Below are 24,997 nucleotides of genomic sequence, written 5' to 3' on the forward strand. Positions count from 1 at the left end.
CGCCACCTGGCGGTCGCCAGGAGCTCCGCAGCCCGGCCGGGTAGCGGGAGGCCGGCGGGGGGTCGCGCGGGCTGCTGAGTCCAGGCAGGACTCCCCTCTCCCGCCCCTAGGAGAGAGCAGGCCGGGGATCGCCCCGCCGTATCTTCTGTCCTGGCAGCGGTGGACGGCGTCCCTAAGGAGAAGTTGGAGCTGGGTCCTGCGGGACGCGTGTTCATTCGCCTTCTCAGCGCAGGCCCCCGGGGTGGAGGGGCCAGAGCGTGGTTCTTGCCCTGAATTAGGCGAATTTGGTGGGCTGCGCGCAGCCTGCCACTAACTCCAGCAAGCCTCGTTCTTGGGGGCGTTACGCCCATTTTATGCGTGGGAAAACTGAGGCTCGGCTCTTAGATATATATGGGCGCCCCTGCCCTGATCCAGCTCTCAGACCTTCCCTCAAGCCGGCCCCAGCCTGGGGTGCGGAGATCTTCTCTCCCTCCTCCACCCCACAACACACAAGCGTCCTATCAGCCACCAGGGAAGTGATGATCATCCTGGAAGACCTGTTTTATCTCCGCGGACCCACTCCCGCCTGCTTGTTGAATAATTAATTTAGAGGAAGGGAGCTCGTCCCAGAGAGGGCCACGACTGGGCTGAGTCACGCTGGGAATCCGGACAGGGCCAACCCAGCCTGCCCAGCCCCCCGCCAAAGGCCTGAGCCCCAGGATTGAAGGCAAAGCCGGCCCCCGCCCCACCCCATTCCTCCCAGGCCGCACCACCCCTACTCCAAAGTCTGACTTCGGGAAGGGGATTCCGGGACGATGGAGCGAAATTTCCGGCGAGAGGCTCTCCCACCCTAAATCCTCCAGCAGCGCCTCCGCCCCCCGCTGCTGTTGCCTGGGAGGAGGGGGAGAACTAGACGGTGGGTGTGCCCCGATGGAGGTGGGGCCTGGGCGCGGGCAACGCCCCCTCCCCACCCATCTGGACCATCCCTACTCCCAACCCCACTCCCAGGAATTCCGCTGACTCACTTCCGAGGCCGCAGCTGCAACCGCAGCTAGAACAATAAGTGTCATTCAATTCACTAGGTAGTGGCCCTGCGCTCACCTGGGAGACCCGGCCACTGCCTTGTTAGACGCCTCTTCATGGCCAACGAGGCGAACCCCACCTGATCCCCTGTCATTCTTCCCCAGCCACATTCGGGGCCAAGGGGGCTCCCACCTCAGGGCCTTTGCACTAGCTGTGTCCTCTGCCTGGCACATTCGTCCCCCTGTACACCTGTAGCCTGGACATCCTCCCCACAATCACTGCCAAAGTCCCTGCTCCAGCGGGGCTGTGTCAGGATAGAGAGAGTGGGCATCTGCGAGCCTGATCCGCAGGCGGGCAGCTACGATGGGCCCTTGGATCAGCAAAGACGTCCAGCTGCAAATGGCAAACCCAGCGCGCCCACGTGCTGCATGGTGCAGGTGGACAGGTGCGCGCCCCGGTTCGTGTGGCCCTGTGCGAGGCTACCTGTGGCCAGCGTGGAGAGGAGTATGCATCCCGCGGCCGCCCCAGGTGACCTGCCTGTAGGTCACGGAGCTATTGTCTCCCAGCCCCACGCCCACCCATCTCAGCAGGTTCGAGGATCGGACGTGGGGGCTGCAAACTACGTTTCCCAGAATTCCCCGGGCGCCAGCTTCCTGCTAGGCTCGGCCAACAGGCGGCCCGGGACTCCCAGCCTTGCGGGGGCAGGACCCGTGTGCACGCTTGGCATCTGGTGACACTTAGGGACTCCTCAGAATCGTTTTTGTTTTGTTTTGTTTTGTTTTGTTTTTTAATTGTAGTAAAAGACACATAACACAAAATTTACCATTTTAAAGTGTACAGTTCAGTATTGTTAAGTACATTCACACTGATGTGAAACATAGCCAGAACTTTTACATCTTGCAAATCTTAAACTCAATACCCATTAAACCATTCTTGTCCTGCCTCTCCTGGCCTCTGGTAACCTCTACTTTCTGTCTATGAATGTGACTGCCCTCCGTATCTGGTATAAGTGGAATCATATAGCATTTGTCTTTTTGTGTCTGACTTATTAGCATAATGTCCCTAAACAGTCATCCAAGTTGTAACATGTGTCAGAATTTCCTTCCTTTCTTAAGGGTGAGTAATACATACTCTGGTTTCTCTTCAGATTGTATAAGGGTGAATAATATTCTGTCGGATGGATAGACCATGTTTTGTTTATCCGTTCATCCGCCCATGGACACTTTAATTGGAATTATGCTTTTATTTATTTATTTTTATTATTATTATTTTTAAAGACAGAGTCTCACCATGTTGGGATTGGAACTCCTGGGCTCAAGCAATACTCCCGCCTCAGCCTCTCAAGTAGCTGGGACTGTGCCACTGAGCCCAACTTTGGAATCATGATTCTAAATGCATAAAATAAAATGCACAGAATTGCAAAAGGAATCTAATTATAGCGATATACTTTGTTGTCAAAAACTTGAAAGAACAAATGTGTAATACAGCCACCAGTAAATATATTTCCTTATTAATGCATTAAATAACCAGCAGATGTTCTAATAACTTCTGTTATTGTGAAATAGGGATGAAGGTAAATTGTATTTTTGGATATTGCCAATGACTGTCACGTGACATGAAAACATCTGTGACTCAGATTGATCAAGTTATAGGTCATGCTCTGGTTTCTCTTCAGAACAAACATCTTTTGTCTTTTACTAAAGTCGTAGGGCTTGCTTAGGCTACTGTGGTTTGCTGCCACGTTCAAAATGGAAAGAAATGCAAAATTGCTGCTAGAAGGTAGTGAAAGTAAATGATCTCTTCTGAAATCTAAGCCCAGGATTGGGAGGCAGGAAGAAAGAAGAAGGGAATAATAATTTTTTAAATCTTATCCTCATTCATCTCATGTTACATTCATTACCTAACTTTTGTTTTGCTTCCTCACTTTCTTTTGTCTGGGGAACAATCACCACCCCCTCTCTTTTTTCTCTTGGTGAGGATCATCTCAGTGTGCAGGGGGCTCAGGTACAGCTTGATTCAGCCACAAACTCTGTATTTTGGTGGCACATCTTGCAGGCAAAATGACCAGGGTCTCAACTTAAACCCTTACATCAGCACACTCTTGGTATTTTTAAGCATGTACAGCATAATAAACTGGGCACTCTTTTTGAATCCTGGATGCCGCGTCTAGCCCCTGGACACATCTGGATGTCTTTTAGGCAGTGGTGGCTTTTCAATAAATTTATCTGGATGGTGTAGGCACCTTCATGGCTGTTTCTGAAGTGAACTCAGATTCTCACCCTCAGATTGCATGACTGAAGGCTGATTATACACACAGCATGGTGGTGTTTCTGTGTCCTTCCTCAGGGGGACCCACCTGCCCTTCATTCAAGGGACTCTGAGTCCATGACATAGCTCAAGCCTAGACACACCGTGGTGAGAGGCTGAGCGTCTATACTGTGGCTCGTCCAGAGAGGTTTCTGTCTGCCAGACCTCGAGTTCTCCGATTGTATAGCCCCAAATGATACTTTAGGACGTGGCCCATTTATTTCATTCCTAAGAACTCCATGATCCATTATCCTTAATCGAAGATTCCTGCAGGTCAGAACATTCTGGAAATAGCTCTCTCCCTGTGTACTTCACCTACCTTGTCTGTAGGCCTTCAGGGCTGCCACTCAGTCTCTGCCATTGGGGTACCATCAGCCTCCCGAGAGGGAGCCCACCTCAGGGGAGCATTTTTCCCTCGTTCTGGCCCACAGGGGACAGCCACACAATGTCCAGGGACAATGGTGCTGCCTCATGGATGCACTGCTCACTGACGTCCCCACTATCGTTGAGTGCGGAGTACTCCTGGTCCCATCAGCAGGTGTGGCGGGAGGACAGGCAGGAAAAACCACTGCATTTGGGTTCTTCTTCCAAATTATGCCAGGAAAGTTCTAGCATCTCTAGATGTGAAACATCTCCAAGCAAACAGCTGGATTCCCCTCCAGCTACCGCAGCCAACATGCGTCTGGGATGCACACCTGTTATGGACTGAACGTGTGTGTCCTCCTCCAAAATTCACATGTTGCAATTCTAACCTCCCAATGTGATATTAGGAGGTGAGACCTTTGGGACATGATTACGCCACGACGGTGGAGCTTTCATGAATGGGATTAGTGCCCTTATAAAAGAGAGAGCCCCCAGAAAGTCCTCTTCCCCTTCTGCTATGTGAGGACACAGAGAGAAGGCAGCCCTGTGAACCAGGAAGCAGCCCTCGCCAGACACCCAATCTGCAGGCGCCTTGATCATGGACTTCCCAGCCTCCAGAACTGTGAGAAATAGATGTGTGTTGGATAAGCCACCCAGTCTATGGTATTTTTGTTATAGCAGCCAGAACTAAGACAGCACCAGTATCCTTAAATCCAGCCCAATCTGGTTGTTATGGTCCAGCCTCGGGGAGTCTACAGTCCATCTCCACAAGGGGTCCCCAGGTTCCTGCAGATGGAAATTAGGAACATTCGCTGCATGCTTTTGGAGTACAGTATAAACTAGTTCTTCCAGGAATAACCTTGACCAGGGAGCCCAGGGCATGCTGAAATCTGACTCTAGGTGAGAGGTGGAGGCCGCAGTGGGGGTGGAGCCTGCAAGCAGGACAGTGGGGTCTTCCTGCCAGGGAACAGGGAACAGGAAAGGCTGGATTTGTCAGACACGGGGGTGAGGGAGGTGGGGTGGGGGGGCGTGTGCTGGCTCTCAGTTTCTACTGCATCCGCCCAGATGCAAAGACCTGGGGGTGCCCAGTTCCAAGGAGCGCCGACATGGCAGGCTGAGGAGGGGGTGGGCTGTGCCGTCATGTGCGGCCTGCACAGCTGAGCATCTGAGCTGCTTGGGCAGAGCCCTGGATCTGACAAAAGCGTCCCAGCTTGGCTATTGGTCAGCCACAACCCTAGGCAAGTGCCGTGAGTCCTCTAGACCCCAGTTTCCTCGTATGTAAAAAGGGGGGAGCAATGACCCCCCAATAGGGTCGCTAAAGGGATGCAGCCGACCCTGGGGCAGCTCCTCTGGCGTGATGCTTTCCCATGGCCTCTTCTTGTCCAGCAGGTCCTGAGGAGAGGCACACTTCTGACCCTCAAGCCTGTGGGGGGTAGGGAAGGGTTGGGGAAGGGGTGCTTATGGATGGGGGTGCCCAGGGTCTAGTGCATCAGGTAGGAACTTCTCAGTCCACCTCGCCCGGGACGACGGCAGAGAAGGTCCCCACTAGAGGGCCCCCAAGAGCAGTCGCCGCCCCGCTGGTCCTGCCTTCAGTCTACGCAGCCAGCTCATCCGCTTCTCGGCACCAGGCCCTCCTCCGGCCTGCACCCGCCTTCCTGCCCCTTCCGCCTCCCCTTCAGGTCACCTGCTTCCCACCCGCCAAGGGCTCTGCTACCCCAGCCGCGTGTTTGTCAACCTCTCTCTCTCTCTCTCTGGGTCAGACCTCCTCCTGCCTCTGCCCTTCTCAACTGGGTAACCTTGGCCAAGCTGCTTAACCTTGCTGTATTTGGGGGTCTTAATTCCCCTGGCAGGGTCGTGGGGAGGGGTTCCCTCAGAGAGCCCAGGTGCAGCGGCCCACACGCTTGGGTGCGCAAAGATACAGGAGAGGAAGCAAACCCTTCTCCTTCTGCTTTCTGTCTCCTCTTCCCTCTCCTTCCGGGATGCCCTGTCCTAACCCCACACTCCTCCCGTCCTCCCCCGGGCTGGCTCTGATCGCCACCGCCCTCTGGGCTGTGCTCCCACCACAGTGCCCTGGGCCTGACTCCAGCCCTGGCTGGCTGGCACCTGCCATCCCTCTGTGTCCTCACCACTCAGACCGGCTGCCTGAAGATCTGGCCTTGGATTCGGAGGTCAGGTGACCTGCCTGCCTGTGTCCTTCCGGGCACGCTGATCCTGAGTCTCACCCAGAGTGACCCTGGCCCTGGGGACAGGACCGGACAGAACAGCACAAGCAGGACATCGGGTTGGCTGGCCCCATTTGTCAGAAACACAGCCCTTCCCGGCCAGGCCAGGCCAGGCCAGGCCCCGGGCACAGGGAGCTGCAGGCCCAAGACCTTTCCACTCCCAGACCCCTACCCCAGCAAGTCCTCCCCTCTCCCAGGGGGGCTGAGGAAAAGGGGAACCCCACGCCAGACCCCTTTGTTGAGCACCTACCGTGTGCTGGGGCTCATGCTTAGCACTTTGCAGACATTGTCTCATAATTTTCACACTGTCTCATATAATTTTCATAACAAACTAGCCCCAAAGGGATTACTGCCCCATGAGACAGAAGAAGAAACCGAGGGTCAAAGAAGTTGATCACCATGTCCAGCTCCGAGCCGTTGTGCTTTCTTTTTTTCCCTTTTTTGAAAAGTGTGAAATATTTCAAATATACATTAAAATACAGAAGGGAATAAAACATACCCCCAGACTGTGCAATTATGATATTATTTTGCCATATTTCATGCAGCTGTTTTCTCAAAAAACTATGGGATATCAAAATCACTGGACACACCCTCTGGCCTCCCAGTGAATGCCTGCCACCGCCTGTGCAGACATCATCTGACGGCTGTCACCATAAATTCCTTGTGCTCTTCTGGAACCTCACCTAATGGAGCCAGACAGCATGAGCCCGCTTGTGTCTGGGTGCCAGCGACTTTTACCCACGTGGCTGACTATAGCCCTGGCTGCTTCCTTTGCGCTGCGTCCCCTCCCCTGTTAGTGTTATGTGTTATCGATCCATCCTCCCGTGGACGGATAATTTGGGTGGTTTCATCCTGGGTGTGCTTACAGTTTACAGACTGGCCGTCGCCGTCTTGCACTTCCCTACCGAGGGGACACGGCCGGCGTTCCTCGGAGGAGACACTCCGGCCTCCCTCGCCGGCGTCGCGCAGGGGTCACTCGCCCCGCCCCCAACCCCACCCCGCGGCGCCCGTTGCTGGCAGCTCAGGGGTTAAAGAGCCGCCGGCTCCTCCGCGGGGTGGGGCGGGGCGTACCAGCCCCCCATCCCCAAGCTGAACACCGCCGCCCACCCCGGGGCGCCCCATCCCGGGGTCCGGCCGCCCCTGCGGAGAAGCCGCCGGGCGTTTCGAAAGCCGCGGCCACACCTCGGACCCCTCCGTGGGCCCCGCTCCGAAACGGGAAGTTCGCGGAGGAAGTTGGTGCGGGGCGCCGAGGCCCGCGGGCCGCATGACTAAGTTTGGCGTCGCGACCTGCACCGTTTGCCTTTTATGGCGGACTCGCGGCGGCGGACGTGGCCGGCCCGGGCCCACCCTGCCGCGGGGTGACTGGGACCGCGGGCTGGGGGCCGGGGTATCGCCCTGACCCGAGGGCCCCCCCGCGTTCCGCCCTCCGGCTCACCGCCCCACGGCGGGCGAGGCCCGGCCCGCCCCCGAATTGTACCCAGAGGGAAACTGAGACCCAGAGAGAGGCGGCCACATAGCCGGGCGGGTGGAGCCAGCTGCCACCCAAGGTCCGCTTCCCAACCCACGGCCAGGACGGGGCTGACTCACACTCCCAGCGGGGTGAGGAGGGAGGGGCAGAGCTGCATTTATTGAGCACCCAGTGTTTGTCTCCTGGCATTCATTGTGTCTCCTTCTCCGCAGTTCTGCCCCGGCGGGCTTGGGTCCCGCCCACCTTGCCCCGGGCGGAGACTCTAAAGAGAGGGGCGGACTGGGGCGGCCGGCGGGAGCAGCTCGGCCCCCTCCCCATGCCCTTGTTCCCCCACGCGTCGGCCCCGGATGAGTGTTGTACTGAGTGCACTGGCCAGCGGATGAAAATCCTCTCCCCACCTAACAGATGGGGAAACTGAGGCTGAGAGTAAAAGCAACGAGTGCCCAAGGTCACGTGCGAGCTAAGTGGCAGTGCTAGGGGCCTAACCTAAGCCTGTGTGGGAGGGGCACCCCAATCGCCAAAGGTGTTACATACACACGCACCCCACGCCGAGGAGAATCCGCGTGTGTCTGCGCCGAGCTGGCCCGCGGCGTGGCCTCGTGGCACGTGTGGGGTTCCCCGCGGTTCCGTTGTCAACCCCGCGGCCCGGGCCGGGCCACACCGCGGGCCTCAGTATCTGCAAACGCGAAATGGGGACGGAGCGCCCGGGGTCGCGGCGGGGGCTGCGGGTCGTGGTCGGGATGGGGGGGTTCCCGGGTGGCCAACGAGGCGGGCATTTCGAAAATCCGGGTGCTGGGCCGCGCCCCCTCCCCACCGGGGACCCTAGGCAGGGCGACGGCTCACTGGGGGGAGGGGGACACGGTGGGGGCGGCCAGGCCCTGGGCACAACGCCCCCTCCCGGGACACTCCAAACCTCGCCTTTTATGGAGAGGAAGTTGGGCCAAGTGGGCCGGGCCGGCCCGAGGGGCGGGGTGGGGGCCGGGCCCGCGGCCCGCGCTGGACACGCACCGGGCCAGCCTGGCTTATCTCCCCGGCTGCGACCGGCCGTGGGACCCGGCCCCGGCCCACGTGAGCTGCGCGGGCCTGCGAGCGCCGATAAGAACTTCCATCCACCGCTGAGGCCCGAACAGAGGCGGGGCCCGAGCCCCACGGCCCAGACCCCCTAGCCCTGGACCTGGGCTCGAACTCCCTACCGCACTGGAAGGCACGATGGGGAAGGGGTCTGTCCATGCCCACCCTGGACAGTGGGAAGGGGGTTCCAGATTGGGCCAACACCCTCTTATTAGCTCAGCGCACGAACCACCACCCCCTCTGGGAGAGTTGGGGCCTCAGCCCTACAGCTCCAGGACCCAGGAGGCCCTGGTGTGGGCAAAGTCCTCCTTTATAACACTGGGTGGTCCGGCACCCAGCCGGGACCAGGAAGCCAATCTCAGGCCATTGGCTCCCTTATCCAAATGGGCTCTCTGATGCCCAGAGACAGCAGGGCATGACCTGGGTTGTGCAAAGGGTCCCCACTGCTCTTCTGCCATGGGGCCATGTGACGGCAGAGTAGAATACTCTGGACACCCAAATGCTGTCCTAGGTATTCCCAAGGGGGGGCTCCCCACAAGTAGCTTGGGACAAGCTGTGATTTCTTACAAGCCTGCCAGGAGTTTCCAGCATCAGGGGCTGTGGCAGGACCTGTGGGGCTCTGGTCCAGCTCCCTTAGGACATGCTGTGACACCTATGCAGTCACCTCTGCCCTCTGGGGGTCGGCAAGACCTGGCTGTGAGTCCTAGCTCTGCAGGCACTAGGCTGTCCAGCCCTCCCAGCCTGCATTTTGTGACTGTAACAGATCCCTGCTCCCTGCCCCAGGCCCTCACGGTTCACTGGGAGGGTGGGGGCAGGTGGGGGTTGTGCTGGCTGCTCAGCTGGAGGCCTGGCACCACACCCCGTGCACACTCAGGGAGGGGTGGCTGTCATGATTAAGCCTAGATAATGCTCAGAATGGCCTCTGGATGACAGGGAGAGGCCAGACTCCAGCCTGTGCCCTTTGCCCTTTGTCCTTTGCTCTGGGCTCAGATCCCAGGGTGTGGGCTGGGGCGTGGCCCGGAAGCTCAGCTCCTCACCTGATCCATGAACACCCATGAACACCCTTCTCCTCCCTACATCCTCCCTGCCCCTTCCCGGAGCCTACAGAGAGGCCAATGGCCTCTGGCTGCTCCCTGGGCGTGAAGGCAGTAATGACAGCGACCATTTTGTAGCACAGGAGGTCTGGGCAACACTGTTCTGGCCGCTGGACACATGGGTTTCATCTTCCCAGCAGCCCCATATGGCAGGTTTTCACCCCCATTTTACAGATGAGAAAACTGAGGCTTTTCCAGATAATGGGACTTACCCAGGGTCCCAGAGATGGCAGACTTGTCCCATCTTCCCCACCTTCCCCTGGCTGTGTGTGCCCTTGGGCACATCCCCTCACCTCTCGGAGCCTCATCAGTGATTTGAGGAACTGTCAGGGCCTGTGCCTCCAGGGAAGGTTGAGGGGACAGAGCAGGACAGGGCCTGGCTCCTGACAGCCCTTGAAGGGACAGTTGGTCCAGCTAGAGGCTCACCACGCCCCCTCACCTGGGTGAGCAAGCTCCTGCTTGGAGGTGAGGGAGCCACACACACCCCAGGCAAGTCCTCGACCTCAACTGCTGGCCTAGGTACCCACACCTATAAAACAGTGTGATGACAGCTGCCTTGCCTACCTCTTGGGGTTGCCATGGGGACAAAATCAAATTATAGAGCATCAGAAAAGTGAAAGAGCATCACAGACACACAGGTGGTTATTACTATTGTTATAATCATTATTACAACTCTAGTGCTTCTAATACAAACTTCTCCTTGGCCAGAAGCAGAGAGAAATCTGCAATGCAAGGTTACAGCGTTTCTTTTGGAGCCCTCTTGGACCCTTTTATAATGTCGAGCCATCTCCTGAAACATCAGACTTGGCCCTGCCCCTCTCTTGCTCTAACACCCTCTATGGCTCCCTATGGCCTTGCAGAACAAAGTCCCAGCTCCTGAGCCTGCGCCCAGCCCTGCACGGGCCTCTAAGAACACCCCTGCCCCAGGCACCTGAGGCACCAGCTAATCTCCAGATTACTAGGACACTTTCCCACCTCCTGGCTGAGTCCTAGTGTCACATTCTTGCTGTGTGACCCTGCAGCTCTCTTTCCGTCTCTGGGTAGGGGTGAGGCTGAGGAAGAGGGGAAGGGGTGGCTAACCAGCCTGGGGGAAGGAAACACGGGTCCGGCAGCTGGTTCAGAGTCCTAGCTCGCAGTTTCCGCCAGGTTCTGTGGCAGGTGTCATGTTAGCCCAGCACTGGGCCCCAGAGGCTGGCTCGGTAAAATTGTGTCTGTTTGGTGCCCAACCCCCAGGAGGGCCTGTCTGTTGCCCTTTGGGGCTCCAGAACCCAAGCTCAGCTCAGGTGTGTGAGCCTAGGCTCTGTCCATGCCCACCCGGGTCCCCCCATGTGTACAATGGAACCTGAACTCAAAGCCCAGTGAATTCATCCCAAAGGGTGAGGCCCCGAGGCCCCCTCTGAGCTCCCTTCCCCAGGCTGTTTCCTGGGAGGGATGGGGCAGGGGTGTTCTAAGAGGGCTCCCCTAGCACCCATGGTCCACCCCAAGCCCCGTCACCCAACTGGGCTCTTTCTCACTCGGGACCTCTGTGTACCCTACTGGGTATTGGCTAGGACAGAAATGGTGTTTAGCCCAGACCCCCCCACCAAGGTCGCCCCAGACAGTTCCCGAAGTGGCCAGCCACGTCAGATGCTTGCACTTCCCCAGCACACCCTTCTGTCAAGCCTTCCTAAATTGTCTCCTGGGTGGACTCCTATTTGGACTTCAAGGCCCAGCCCCAAAGACCCCTCCTGTGGGGAGCCTTGCCAGTCCCTCCGGGCTAGGTTGCCCCTTCTCCAGCGAGCCCCTCATGCTTTCAGGATATCAGTCAGTTTCCCCCAGGGGCGTCTGGAGAGCGAGGCTGCAGTCTGACCTCAGAGCACTATCAGAGCCCAGTGAGTCAGCTGCAGCCCAGCAACCTGAGGACTTCCTGTGACAGCCACCCTCCTCACCCTGCTCTTCTCCCCTCCCGCCAACATCCTCTGGAAGGTGTGAGCCCTGAGCTGGCCCAGCCCTTTCCTCCCTAGTCCTGTTCATCATCAGCTTTGGCAGTCCCAGGACACCATTCCTGCCAAGGCTGTGCCCACACCCTCCTGGGACACCCTCCTGGGACAGGATGCTCACTCCCTCGAGAGACAAGGCATCCATTTCTGCGGCCTCTGTCCCTGCCGATGTAGAACTGGGCCTGCCCTCCCTCACTGTCTTCCTTCCTGCCTTCCCTCCATCTGCAGACAGGAACCGAGTTCACCGAGTGCTAACTCCATGGCATGAGCTGGGGATCTCGAACTAATCAAAACAGATGTGACGCCCGCCTGTGGAGCAGGGAGGGAGAGAGTAAACCTGTACTCTGCCAGATGCGGCTGATTCTCTGCTAGAAGAAGTATTAATGCGACAAAGACATGCAGGAGCCACAAGAGCCCCGACCTAGTCTAGTGGGTCAGGGAGGACTTCCTGAAGGTGATGTTTACAACGAGCCCTGATAGATAAGTCAGACTTAAAGAGGCAAGAAGGGTGTGTGTGTGTGTGTGTGCGTGTGTGTGGTGTCTGTTACAGACAGCAAGAACAGCAAGTACAAAGGCCCTGCGGCAGACAGGTGCTAGAGAAGGTGAGTGTGTGTAGAGTGTGAGATGAGGCTGGCAGGAGTGAGCCACGCTCCCAAACTAGCTGCTGTCTCAGGAAACTGCACACGTAGTTAGTGTGCAGCTCCGTGGATTACCATAACCTGAGCATGCACACACATACACACACAAGCCTACCAGCATAAACACTGGGAAAATAAAACCGTAGAGAATTCACTCTTCTGTATCTGGCTTCTTTTGCTCAATGTCATGTTCATGAATCATGGTGCCGCATGATTTATTCCATCATCTGAACACACCACCCTTTATCCATTCTACTGCAGATGTGCATCAGGGGTGTTTTGAATTAGGGGACCTATTGTGAACATATATGAACATTTTCATGTACATCTTTTGGCGGACACATGGACTCATTTTTCTTGGATGAACACCTCAGTGTGGAATTGCTGGGTCATGGTATAGTTTCCCAAAGTGGCTGTGGAGGTGACACTCCCACCAGCTGTGTGTGGAAGTTCAGTTGCCCCACGTCCTCGCCGACACTTGGTATTGTCAGCCTTTTGCATTTTATCCATTCTGGTGGGTGCGAAGTGGCATCTTGGTGTGGTTTTAATTTGCATTTCCAGAATGACTCATGACATGGAGCATCTTTTCATGTCTACCGGCGATTTTGGATGTCTCCTCATTTTAAGCGCCTGTTTGGGGCTTTTGTCCACTCCTGCCACCCTCCCTGTCCCTGTTCTTCTTGCCCAAATGCTGCAACAATATTCCCTTGTGAAAGAACAATCCAGAAGGACATGATGGAAAGGTGGCGCCCCTGTCCCTCATCACCACCCCCCTCGGTGTGTGACAGGCGTGTGGACCAGCGAGAGGAACTGATTCGTCTTGGGGGTCACACCGCGTTGCAAGTCGAGCACCCCAGGTAGCAGCCTCTGAAGCGGAGTTCAAGGAGCGGGACGCGCATGCAGAAGTGCTCTTGGGGCCGACAGAGATCGAGCTGGGATGGATGCAGGCCCAGTGACACTGTGGCCCACCCTGTGGGGTGCTCTGGAGCTAGAAGGGCCCTTCAGAGGTGTCTGGCATTGGGCAGAGATGGCCTGGGCTCTGCGCACGTGCAGCGACCAATTGACGGATGTTGGCTCCCTGCGGAGGGGGTGACCTTGAGCCAGGTGGCTCCCTGCAGCTCAGGGCCTGGCGGCTAAGGACCGGGGCAACAAGTCCTGTATTGACCGGGCATCCACCACACCCCCCAAAATTTGCTCTGACGCTGGCTTTGCTCTATCCAACTGCTGGCTGTCCCTGTTGGCCCCCATGGTTTGAATATCCAGCAGCATGGGGTGCTGTCCTGTAGGGATCTATCACTGCACATGTCACGTCCCCGTACCCACCTGGCGGACATTTAGGAGATTTGCTTCCCCTTTAGGGTGCCAGGTGCAGGCACAGCAGCCCTGCTTTGCAGACCTCAGCAGCTTAGTCCCAAAGGTCGGTGCCCCAGGGGAGATGCCATCAGTGGACTTCCAGGCCACATAGCTGGGCCGTGACACCTGTTCCTCCAACTTACGGGAGTCCAGGCTTTCTGGAGAGAAACACTTCCCTCCCCCACCTGCCCATGTTGGCCCAGGACAGAGGGCAGTGAGTGCTCTCCCCGGACCACACCCCACCCCCGGTCCCCTGTTGGAGCCCTCCACAGAGGCCAGCAATGCTGGGATTCTCGGCCTTCATGTCACAGAGATGCCACCTGCCTGGCCCAAGGCAAGACCTTCTTGGAGGGGTGAGGAGTGAGGCTGAGCAAGGGTGGTAGCTGGCCTGGCACCCTGGGCCCAGGAGTGCAGCTCCTACCCTGGAGAAGCCAGCCACGCAGAGGTGCCAGAGTCATGCCATCAGCTCAGGTTGCATTTAGAGCTGTCCCCCTTCTTGGCAGCGGGGTGTGGGGCTCTGTGCCCATCCTGGACGGACCAGCCTGGCTCTCCCAGAGCAGGAGACTCAGCAGTGCCCTCGCCATCCCAGCGGCACACAATCTGCACACCCCAACCTTCTAGGCCTGGGCTCTGGCCTGCCACGTATGTTATGTGTCGCTGGGTGAGCCTTCCGCCCAACTCTGGGCCTTGGTTTCCCCCTTTGGTAAGGAGGTAGGTGGTGGCCAGCTTCCAGGGGGTCTGTGACAAGCCCCTGAAAGGCCTGGAAGACCCCCGCCCCCAGATAGTGCCATCCACACAGGGTCTTGCTGGCCCTGTGGGTTCAGAGAGGTTGAGTCACCTTCCAAGGACACCCAGCGGGTAAGTGGTAGAGCTATTACTTGACACAAGCATGAAAGTGGCTCAGAGAAGGAAAGACTGGGACCCCCAAAAGACCATTCTGGGGGTTTCACAGGGTAGGAAAGGTGCTCTGCCCATTCCTGGGGCACCCACCTGCTCTGGGGCTCTTCACTGAGCTAAGAGGGCCTGTGCGCAGTTGGCTTGCGGTGAAGTCCCTCCAGGCCTCCCTGTCCTGGGTCACAGCCTCAGGCATGTCTGTGTGTCCCCACCACTGTCACCCCGGACGTCTGGGCATCCCACGTAGGCCCAGGGGCCAATGTATGGGGGTCCAAGATTGGCTGTTGGTTAGACCTCCTGGCTATTGGAGACCCCAGGTGGCCTAGTTACACTGCCAAGGTTACTGAGACCCGGGAACAGAGCAGGGCTCCCTCATGGAGGGGCAGGAGCCCCAGCAGCTGCCTTTGGCCCCAGCATGAGCCAACGTGCCAAGGGAAATCCCCACCCCACCCCAGCAAAACCCCAGCCCGAGAGACCTCTGGCCCTCCCCACTGACCTAAGCCGGGTTTGGAGCTTTCTCTGGGCTCGCAGAGGACCAATCTCACGGAGTCAGGACTCTACAGCTCTGTGTCCCCAGTGCATGTTGGGAGGGTCCCCTCATGTCCCTAACAGCTGGTACGGGGCCAGGCATGGGGGAGGCATGGGGCAGCCAGGATCCTGGCCAGCCCAACACAGCAGAGATTTCTGGCTGAGGAGGGCCTGGTTACGCCGCATGGCCACGGCTGATTGAGTTTCCACTTGGGCGGGCCCCAGGACCCATGGCTGGAGGAGTGGCGCCAGCCCAGGAGTGCCCCATGGGGAGTCCCGTGTGCTCTCCATGGCTGGGCAGGGCGGCCGAGTGCAGACCAGCTCCGCCACTGCCCACTGGCTGCTCTGAGCCTCGCCTTGCCAAGCCTCTCATCTCACTGGCCTCAGTTTGCTTGTCTAAGAAATGGGAAGATGGCTGCTTGGATGGGATGGGTGGGGAACTCAGACACACCCAGTAGGCCCTCAGGGCCTCGGCCTTCCCTTCTCCTCTGGGAAGGTGGGGGGTGTGGGTGTGGAGGTGGTGGAGTAGGGAGCGGGGGAGGCTGGCAGGGCAGGCTGAACCCCCAGGCAGGTGAGCCAGAGACCTTCCCAGTCAGGCACCCCGCCCACTCTACCTTCCCCTCACACCCCACTTCCATGGCCGCCCCCACCAGGGGCTTCCCCCTCCCATACCGCCCTCCCCCACCTCCAAGGGGCTTTTCTGAGCCAGATGCCCCCTGCCCCCTTCCAGAGTCTCCGCCTGTGCGACTCCCTACTGGGCACTGTTTGTTGACACCCTGGGCAGGTGTCTGGGCCAGGAGCCCCTGGAACCCCACTTGGCCTGAACTTGAAGTTCCTGTTCACCGCCTCAACTCAGTCCAATGTGTCGCCCAGGTTCTCAGGTCCCTGTCTGGACAACCGGAAGAGCCCAGAGCCCTGAGGGCTACCTTGGCCTCTAGGTGACCTTGGGCAGGTCACTGCCCACTCAAGAGGAGTGACTGTGGGCCCAGGTGATGAGGGGGTCACCCCCAGCCTTCCTGCACCCGCCAGGCTGTCTGGGTCTTTAGGGAAGGAAAGATCCGCTCCCTCTCAGCACTTGGGGTCTCTCGGGGCTGCCTCAGTTTCTCATCTGGAGAAGGGGGACAGTTAGCCGTACTGGCAGGGGTCAGGGGTAAGACGGAAGGGCTCAGCCCGTGTGCATATGTGTGTATGTGTGTAGGGGGAGGCCCAGGGAACCTCGTTCCTTTTCTGAATAATTCAATCAAATTACCAAGTCTGGGAACTCCCCGGGAGGGCTGAGTGGTTTCTCCAGGTACCCTGGGGGGCAGGAGACAGAGGGTAGTTTTTAAGGATTTTTAAAAACTCTCCCAAGAAGTGTCAGAAGTTCCCACTTCCTCCAGGGCAGGGATCCCCCTTGTTGGGAGGACTCTGTCAGGGAGGAGGGGGAAGCCCAGGGAGGAGGGGGAGGCCCAGGGAGGTGCTGCTGGAGGCTGATGACCCCCTGGGAGAGGCTGGGTCTGGAAGCCAGGTGTTGCTGGGGCCCAGGCTCTGCTCAGCTGGCTGGTCACTTCCCCCGAGGAGCACTCCCTGAGTACCCTTTAAGAAGCGTGCTCCTGCTATGGAAGCCTGTTGCTGTCCTTCCTGGCGCCACCAAACTTGTTCTCCGGCTCTCTCCTTTGAGGGCTGGCTCCAGGCTTGTGCCTGCTGTATCCAGAGTGTTTTTTCCACTTCTCAAACTCCGGAGGCAGGTCTGGCTGCTCAGTACAGGTGCATTGGATGCAGGAGCTTCCTGATCCAGGAGCTTCTTCAGTGGAAAAGTCCTTTGGGTTTAGCTCCTGGCTGTGCCCTTGCTGGGTGATTCTGGCTGGGTCACTTACCCTCTCTGAGCAGGAAAGCTGCTGCTATTAGCACAGAAGAGAGGAAGTCATGGCAGGCTTCCTGGAGACGGCAGCCATTTGAAGGCTGGGGAGAAGGCCAGCAGGAAGCAGAGGGATGCCACACACAGGGTGCCACACTCAGGAGCCTGGGACCAGCCCAGGAGCAAGGCAGGGGGGCGGGGCAAAGAGCAGGCCTGGCGAGGCCCTGGGGACTCCTTGCTGTGTGACCAAGGCTTGGGGTCTGTCCTCTCTGGGCCTCAGGAGATAAGAGGAGGGAGGTGGGGCCTAGGAATTCAGACTGTAGAACAGCTTTTGGACCCAGGCCCTGCGGACATTCCAGGGGCCACTTTACTCAGGGAGGAACAGTGGGAGGCGGAGCTGGCGCCTCAGGGGACATTGAGCCTGGAGTCCTTCACTCTGGATTTCAGGCCGTGGGTGCTTTACCAGTCCTGCCTCAGTTTCCTTATCTGTAAAAAGGGGGTGTGTGTTCTGGAATGTTTCAAGCCTTCATTCATTCATTCACTCATTCATTCAGTTACGCCCTCACCGAGCACCTACTGTGCATAGGGCCCTGCCCTCCTGGGCTTCACGCAAGTCTAGAAGGGGCAGTTTCTCCTGGGTTTCGTACGTCCTCCAACAAGGGGAGCTTGGGGTGCCTCCTGGCAGGGCAGGGAGGGGCTTGAAAGCCCAGGGCAAAGGTGGCTGGGAGGTTGATTTGTGGAAGAGGGCCAGGGAGTGGTCCTTTGGTATGGACTGTCAATGTCCCCTTGCCCAAGGCCTTTATAGAGTGGGGGAACCACAGAGCAGAGGCGTGGAAAGAAAAAGTCTCAGAGCAGCAGGTGGAGCTGCATTGGCTGCGCACAGCTGAGGGCTCTGTGGCTGGGTGCCTGCCCCAGTGACAGCTCTTCCGAAAACTCCCTGCAAGGGCAAAGTTCCCAAGCGAAGAAGAACCTGTTCACTTCCTCTCCTGCCTGCCCCCCTCTGTCCCCCGGCTGCAGTTCCTCCTCCCCTGGTCCCCTGCTGGCTTTCTCTCCCCAGCTTCTCCCTGCCCCCACCCAGGCTTCTGCACCCAGGCAGTCACTTAACTCATTCAACAGAGCAAAGCCCTGGGGTGGGTGTGGAAGGAGGAAGTGGGGGCGACGGACAGCCTCCAAGGGCTCCCAGTTTGGTGGAGGAGGCTGAACTTCAAATGCCAGCCCAGCGTCTGAAGTGGGGAGGAAGCTATGTGTTGCAGATGCTAAAGCGCTCCCCCAAGGAGGGGCCTTCTGGGGTGGGCCTCGAAGGATGCATAGGAGAGCACCAGGAAACGGCCGGCTGCAGACAGAGGGAACCACAAGCCAGCAGGACCGGCCAGGAGTGTTCCAGCTTGAGGTCGGGTGGGGCTGGAGCTGCTGTCCCTTGGCCAGTCCCTGGCTGAGAAGAGGCGAAGTGGCAGTGCAGGTCCTGCTTGGGGATCAGGTCTGCTCCCACCCCACGAGCTACCTCGCCCCGCAGCCCCATCCCGTCCTCCCCAGCATCCCCTCCCAGCTTCAGTAAATAGCCAGAAGCAGCCCTCTTCAACAGACAGCAGACAGCAAGAGTGTGACCCCACAACCCCCCAGTGAATTATAGGGCTGGTACGTCCTAAGGCACCTGGCAAGATGCCTGCAACTGAGAGTACAAGGCCAGGGACAGGGCAGTCCCATTCCCCGGAGGCAGGGAGTAGTCAGGCTGGGAAAGTTCGCTCTGGCCCAGGGCAGTGACGGGTGAGCCCTGGCAAGTCTCCGGCAGTTCTCTGGGAATGCTAGCGTGTGGCTTTGAACCCGAGGTCTCCACTGAGTGCTGGGTGATGGTCAGCATTTCCACCAGGTTGTGGCTTCTGCAACCTTCAAAGTGCCCTGCCACCAGGCTTGTACCGTGAACTGGACTAAGCTACCTCTTCCCTGGCTGCAGGTTCCACATCCATATATGGACAAATCTTGCCCTGTTTCAACACACTCATTCACGAGCACCTACTACGTGCTGCAAAGTCCCAGGCAGGCCCTGGGTGCCTGCAGACAGACCAGTGGTGACAGGCCAGTCCCCCCACCTGGACCACCCCTCCCATTTTTCTTTGTGTGAAAATCTGGCTTCCTGTCACTACCTCCAAGGAAGTGTATGTTCCTCTAGACTGAGCCAGACGCCCCTCTGGGGTCCCACGCCCCTGATCACTTGATCACTGTGTGGCCACCATCTGGGTATGGACTGTCTCCCCTGCCAGACGGCTCCTAGAGCAGGACACTCCTGGACACCCAGGTCTTGTCTGATGTTTGGTTGGACAGACCTGGGACAAGATAGAGCGGAAACAAGGAGACGGTCTTCTCTGGCTGGCTTTGAGCTCCTGGCCCCACTCCACTCCCCAAGTCCTTTCTGGCAAATTGAGTGTTGCTCCCTAGGGTCCCTGGAGGCCTCCAGATGGTCCAGGAGGGCAGTTCAGCTGTGACCACACTTGACAGACAGACAACGGATGGTGAGCCCAAGGCCCAGAGCTGTGTGGAGCCAGCCCCAGTCCGGCAGTGCCTGCAGCCGCTTGGGTCACCAGCTAATGGCCCAGGCCTGGTCTTGACCGGGTGTGACCACACAGCCCTCAGCAGTAGCAGGCTCCGGGGGAAGAGTTTGCCCACTTTCTTCCCAGGCCTGCAGCAGGGGAGGTTTGGAGCCTTCCTCACAGGCCACCTCCAGCTACTGGGATCCTGGTGCCTGCCCTGTCCCAGGAGTGTGGCCACAAGTCCCCTGACTCCCCTACACCACACTGTACCCCTCAAGCCCAGATGTCTCCAGTAACCCTCCCACACACTTAGTCCCCTGCTAGAGGTCCCCAGCCCAGGCTCTCTGGGCAGTTGAACTAACGCTAGGTAGAGGGAATGAGTCCCTGGCCACTCCGTGCCCACAAGTGCTCCTTAAGCATGAGCCCATGGGACCCAGGGGACCCTGGCATCGTGCTGACCCTTAACCACCTGGGTGCGCACTGTTCATGTGACACCCACACTCAGAGGGTCCCGGGGTGGGCGGGGGACACAAGAAACAGGCAGGCCGGGTCCAGGCCTGGCCACGCGGGGCCGCACCAAGTACTGCCCAGAGGGGCGGGGGCACGCGTGCACCCCCAGCCCATGGGCCCAGCACCCAAGGGCGGCCAAAACCAAAACTCTCTCCCTCCTCCTCTTCCTCAATCTCGCTCTCGCTCTCACCCTCTCTCGCTCTTTTTTTTTTTTTTTTTTTTTGCAAAAGGAGGGGAGAGAGGGTAAAAAAAAATGCTGCACTGTGCGGCGAGGCCGGTGAGTGAGCGGCGCGCGGCCAATCAGCGCCCGCCGTTCCGAAAGTTGCCTTTTATGGCTCGAGCGGCCACTGCCGCGCCCTATAAAACCCGGCAGCGCGACGCGCAGCCACCGCCGAGACCGCGTCCACCCTGCGAGCACAGACGCCTCGCCCTTGCCGCTCCGCCGCCGGTCCACACCCGCCACCCAGGTAAGCCCGGCCGCGCCGTGCGCTGATCGCCCGGCCCGGGCTCCAGCCTCCTCCGGGAAGGGGGCGCCCGGGCACGGCCATTCCCGGACCGCGGCCAAGTCGCCGGTGCAGAGCGCCCGGGCCGCGGTGCTGGGTGCAGGGAGACCCTCGGGCCGCGGCGGTGGGTGCAGTGAGACCCCCGGGCCGCGGCGCTGGGCCTGCGGGGAGCCCGCCCGAACGGCAGCGCGTTCTCTCTCCGCTCCGGGGGCCGGGGCAGGGCTCGGGGGGTGCGCTCCGAGGCTGCTGCAGTCGGCACCGGGGCGGCCGGTGGGTCTTTGTCCGAGCCGGCAGCCGCCTCGGCTGGGTAGTGGGTGGGTGGGCGCGCGCTGCGGGGTCTACCGGGCCCCGTTGGGGGGCTGGGGTTGGGCGCCACTGCGCGTGCGCTGAGCCCAGGGCTCCGCGGCCGGGCTGGGGCGAGGGCGGGGCCGGCCGGCCGGAAGGGGTGGGGTCGCCGCGGCTCAGGGCGCATGCGCGCACTTCCTGACCGCGCCGCCGGCCGCCGGAGGGTGTGGCTGCCGCGCGCGCCCGCCCGTCTGCTTGGCGGGCGCTGTTTGAACGGGGCGGGGGCAGGGCCGGCGCCCGGTGAAGAGGGGGCGGGGACCTGGCTTCCTGCCGCGCGTTGCGGGGCCGCCTCCGACCAGTGTTTTCCTTTTATGGTAATAACGCGGCCGGCCGGGCTTCCTTTGTCCCCAATCTGGGCGCGCGCCGGCGCCCCCTGGCGGCCTGAGGCCGCGGCGCGCCGGAAGTGGGCAGGGCGGTGGCGGCCCCGCCCGCGACTGGGCTCACGGCTCCGCTCTGCCCATAGCTCGCCATGGATGACGATATTGCTGCGCTCGTCGTTGACAACGGCTCCGGCATGTGCAAGGCCGGCTTCGCGGGCGACGATGCCCCCCGGGCCGTCTTCCCTTCCATCGTGGGGCGCCCGCGGCACCAGGTAGGGTGGCCAGCCTCCTGTGGAACTTGGTGGGTGGGGCCTCCCTCGGGAGCGGGCGGGGCAGGGGGGCCCCTCCACATGGGGGGCCTTACGGTTTTCTGGGTGAGGGTGGCGGTGGCCCAGCCCGTGCTGAGGGCGCCTTGCTCTTCCTTCCGTAGGGCGTGATGGTGGGCATGGGCCAGAAGGACTCCTACGTGGGCGACGAGGCCCAGAGCAAGAGAGGTATCCTGACCCTGAAGTACCCCATCGAGCACGGCATTGTTACTAACTGGGACGACATGGAGAAGATCTGGCATCACACATTCTACAACGAGCTGCGTGTGGCTCCTGAGGAGCACCCTGTTCTGCTGACTGAGGCCCCCCTGAACCCCAAGGCCAACCGTGAGAAGATGACCCAGGTCAGTGGCCAGCCCCCTTCCCTGAATGGCCGTTTCCATCCTTTCTTGCTCTTCTGTGCCACGCCCTTTCTCACTTGAACTCTCTTCTGCCATTCTCCATAGGACTATCTTCTCTGACCTGAGTCTCCTTTGGAATTCTGCAGGTTCTATTTGCTTTTTCCCAGATGAGGTCTTTTTTCTTGTGTTTGCATTTCTGACTAGGTGTTTAAAACATAAAGTGTTGTGGGTGTAGGTACTAACACTGGCTCGTGTGACAAGCCAATGAGGCTGGCGTAAAGCAGCCTTGGAGTGTGTATTCAGTAGGTGCACAGTAGGTCTGAACAGAATCCCCATCCCGAGACCCCAGCACACTTGGCTGTGTTCTTTGCACTCTCTGCATGTCCCCAGTCTGGCCTGGCTGCCCCTGGAGGCTTCCTGAGCATGACATGGCTCATCTTTCCCTGCAGATTATGTTTGAGACCTTCAACACCCCAGCCATGTACGTGGCCATCCAGGCTGTGCTGTCCCTGTACGCCTCTGGCCGTACCACTGGCATTGTGATGGATTCCGGTGACGGGGTCACCCACACTGTGCCCATCTACGAGGGGTACGCGCTCCCCCATGCCATCCTGCGTCTGGACCTGGCTGGCCGGGACCTGACAGACTACCTCATGAAGATCCTCACGGAGCGTGGCTACAGCTTCACCACCACGGCCGAGCGGGAAATTGTGCGTGACATCAAGGAGAAGCTGTGCTACGTCGCCCTGGACTTCGAGCAGGAGATGGCCACAGCAGCCTCCAGCTCCTCCTTGGAGAAGAGCTATGAGCTGCCCGACGGTCAGGTGATCACCATCGGAAACGAGCGGTTCCGCTGCCCCGAGGCTCTCTTCCAGCCCTCCTTCCTGGGTGAGTTGAGAGTGCCACCTGGTCTCTGCCCTACACAAGGATCACCCTTGGGGCCACACTGTGGAAGTTAAGTCTGGCCTCCATTTCCCCTCAGGCATGGAATCCTGTGGTATCCACGAAACCACCTTCAACTCCATCATGAAGTGTGACGTGGACATCCGTAAGGACCTGTACGCCAACACAGTGCTGTCTGGCGGCACCACCATGTACCCTGGCATTGCCGACAGAATGCAGAAGGAGATCACCGCCCTGGCTCCCAGCACGATGAAGATCAAGGTGAGTATCTACCTAGCCTAAGGTGGCCTCGTCACGTGAGCTGTTGGGGTAGATGGGAAGTTGTGACATCCAGGGTCTTCAACAATCATCCCCTTCCTTCCACAGATCATTGCTCCCCCTGAGCGCAAGTATTCTGTGTGGATCGGCGGCTCCATCCTGGCCTCGCTGTCCACCTTCCAGCAGATGTGGATCAGCAAGCAGGAGTACGATGAGTCTGGCCCCTCCATCGTCCACCGCAAATGCTTCTAGGCGGACTGTTACTTAGTTGCGATATACCCTTTCTTGACAAAAACCTAACTTGCGCAAAAAACAAGATCAAATTGGCATGGCTTTATTTGTTTTTTTTTTTTGTTCTGTTTTTTTTTTTTTTTTTTTTTCCATTTTTTGGCTTGACTCAGGATTTAAAAACTGGAACGGTGAAGGTGACAGCAGTTGGATCAAGCATCCCCAAAGTTCTACAATGTGGCCGAGGACTTTGATTGTACATTGTTCTTTTTTTTAATAGTCATTCCAAATATCGTGAGATGCATTGTTACAGGAAGTCCCTTGCCCTCCCAGAAGCCACCCTGGTTCTCTCTAAGGAGAATGGCCCAGTCCTCCCAAGTCCACACAGGGGAGGTGACAGCATTGCTTTTGTGTAAATTATGTAATGCAAAATTTTTTTAATCTTCGCCTTAATACTTTTTTATTTTGTTTTATTTTGGATGATCAGCCATTGTGGCCCCCCTTTTGTCCCCCAACTTGACATGTATGAAGGCTTTTGGTCTCCCTGGGAGCGGGTGGAGGTGTGGAGGCAGCCAGGGCTTACCTGTACACTGACTTGAGACCAGTTCAATAAAAGTGCACACCTTAAAAACAAGGCAAAGCGTGACTTTGTGGGTTTGCTTGGGGTGTTAGCGGGAGAGGGTGCAGCCCAGGAAAGGTGGGGCTGTAGGGGGTGACCTGAGGTGCCTTGAGCAGTCTTAGAGGGTGGGAGGAGTTAGGGACCCTAGCTGCTTCTGTTGGTCTGGCCCCCAGGTATCCCTATTTGTCTGGGCTCTGAGGGTCCTCGTGCTTCCAGAGGACAGGGAGCTGGTCTGCAGCCCACCTATTCCCAGGTATCCTGGTGGGCTGGGCTCCATCCATGCCTCTCACTGGCGTTGGGTAGGTACCTCTACTACTGATCCTGAGTAGAGGTTTTAGAGAAAGGTCACTTTGAGCAGGGTCACCCTCCTTGAAATGGGACGGGTAATTGGGTGCTTCTTAACTTCATTTCTGGGACTGAGCCTGTTCCAAGGTCTTGGCAGCTGGGGAGGGGCTTCCAACCCTTGCCTGCCAGGTCGCCTTGGCTGAAGTCTGAATTTAGCCTTGTGACTTGGTGGGTACCTGTTTTGTGGCTTCTCAGGGCCCAGTCTCAAATGCAGGCCCTGGCCTGGCAATCAATCCCAAGGCGCAGCAGTGGGGAAGCAGCCGGGCTGCAGGTGAGGCTCTGACTTGAAACCAAGCGTCCCTTCCCTCTGCTAGAAGAGAACTAAGGAAGGGAGCTGGGTGAAGCTCCCATGGGGGATGCCTCTTCCTTAAAACACTACCTGGTGCGTAGCGGTTGTTCCAGAAACCACCCTGTCACTGTGGGAACTCTACACTGCCTGTACCCTGTGCACAGCAGCTGCTGGAGAAGAGGAGGTGGTCAGCTTCTCTCTGTGCTGTCTTAGAGGTCCCCAGAAGGGTTTGTCAAGGAAAGGCCTTCTCGGAACAGTTGCAGCTCTTTTCTGATCCTGGGGCTGCAAAGAAGTTTCTACCTTGGGCCACTTACTTGTTCCACAGAAGTTTAGTGAGTGCCCACTGTACATGGTGGGCCTGAGGCCACCGAGATGACCTGGACAAAGACAAGGGTCCTATTCATTTGCTCATTCATTCAACCACTTTGTGCCAGGTACTGGGGGTACAGTGGAGAACAAGCTAGATGGGTTCCCTGCCTTTGTGAGGCACCCAGTTTAACGGGAGAGACATAAATATGCAAATGAGTATGCACTTAGCGTTGAGATAAGAAAAAGCAGGTAATACAGGATCATGGGTGAAGATCAGGTGATCATTATGTCAGTTGTGGTAGTGGTTTCATGTTTGTAGACATACACCAAGACTCATTGAATTGTGCTTCAGGAAGGCTAGAAAAACCAACAAATACAGATTTTTTTTTTTTTTTTTTTGGTGGGGTCTCGTTCTATCAC

The 24,997-nt window shown here is 58.3% G+C and overlaps 1 protein-coding gene across 1 annotated transcript; it reads left to right on the forward strand.

The window, feature by feature from the left end:
- The first annotated feature begins 20,172 nt into the window (after positions 1-20,172).
- ACTB (actin beta) lies at positions 20,173-23,657 on the forward strand. Its single transcript, XM_069486601.1, has 6 exons — positions 20,173-20,258; positions 21,103-21,231; positions 21,390-21,629; positions 22,076-22,514; positions 22,609-22,790; positions 22,896-23,657. The coding sequence occupies exons 2-6, from the start codon at positions 21,109-21,111 to the stop codon at positions 23,037-23,039; spliced, it is 1,128 nt and encodes a 375-aa protein (XP_069342702.1). The 5' UTR covers positions 20,173-20,258; positions 21,103-21,108; the 3' UTR covers positions 23,040-23,657.
- Positions 23,658-24,997: the final 1,340 nt, after the last annotated feature.

Source organism: Eulemur rufifrons, chromosome 14 (assembly GCF_041146395.1).
Source record: "Eulemur rufifrons isolate Redbay chromosome 14, OSU_ERuf_1, whole genome shotgun sequence".
NCBI classification, from domain to species: domain Eukaryota; kingdom Metazoa; phylum Chordata; class Mammalia; order Primates; family Lemuridae; genus Eulemur; species Eulemur rufifrons.

What these genes read in the sequence shown, in the direction of transcription:
- ACTB (XM_069486601.1), top strand. Translation starts at nt 21,109, where the DNA reads ATGGATGACGATATTGCTGCGCTCGTCGTTGACAACGGCTCCGGCATG. An exon ending in CTTCCAGCCCTCCTTCCTGG is followed by an intron (nt 22,515 to 22,608) that starts GTGAGTTGAGAG and finishes ATTTCCCCTCAG; the next exon opens with GCATGGAATCCTGTGGTATC. An exon ending in CCAGCACGATGAAGATCAAG is followed by an intron (nt 22,791 to 22,895) that starts GTGAGTATCTAC and finishes TTCCTTCCACAG; the next exon opens with ATCATTGCTCCCCCTGAGCG.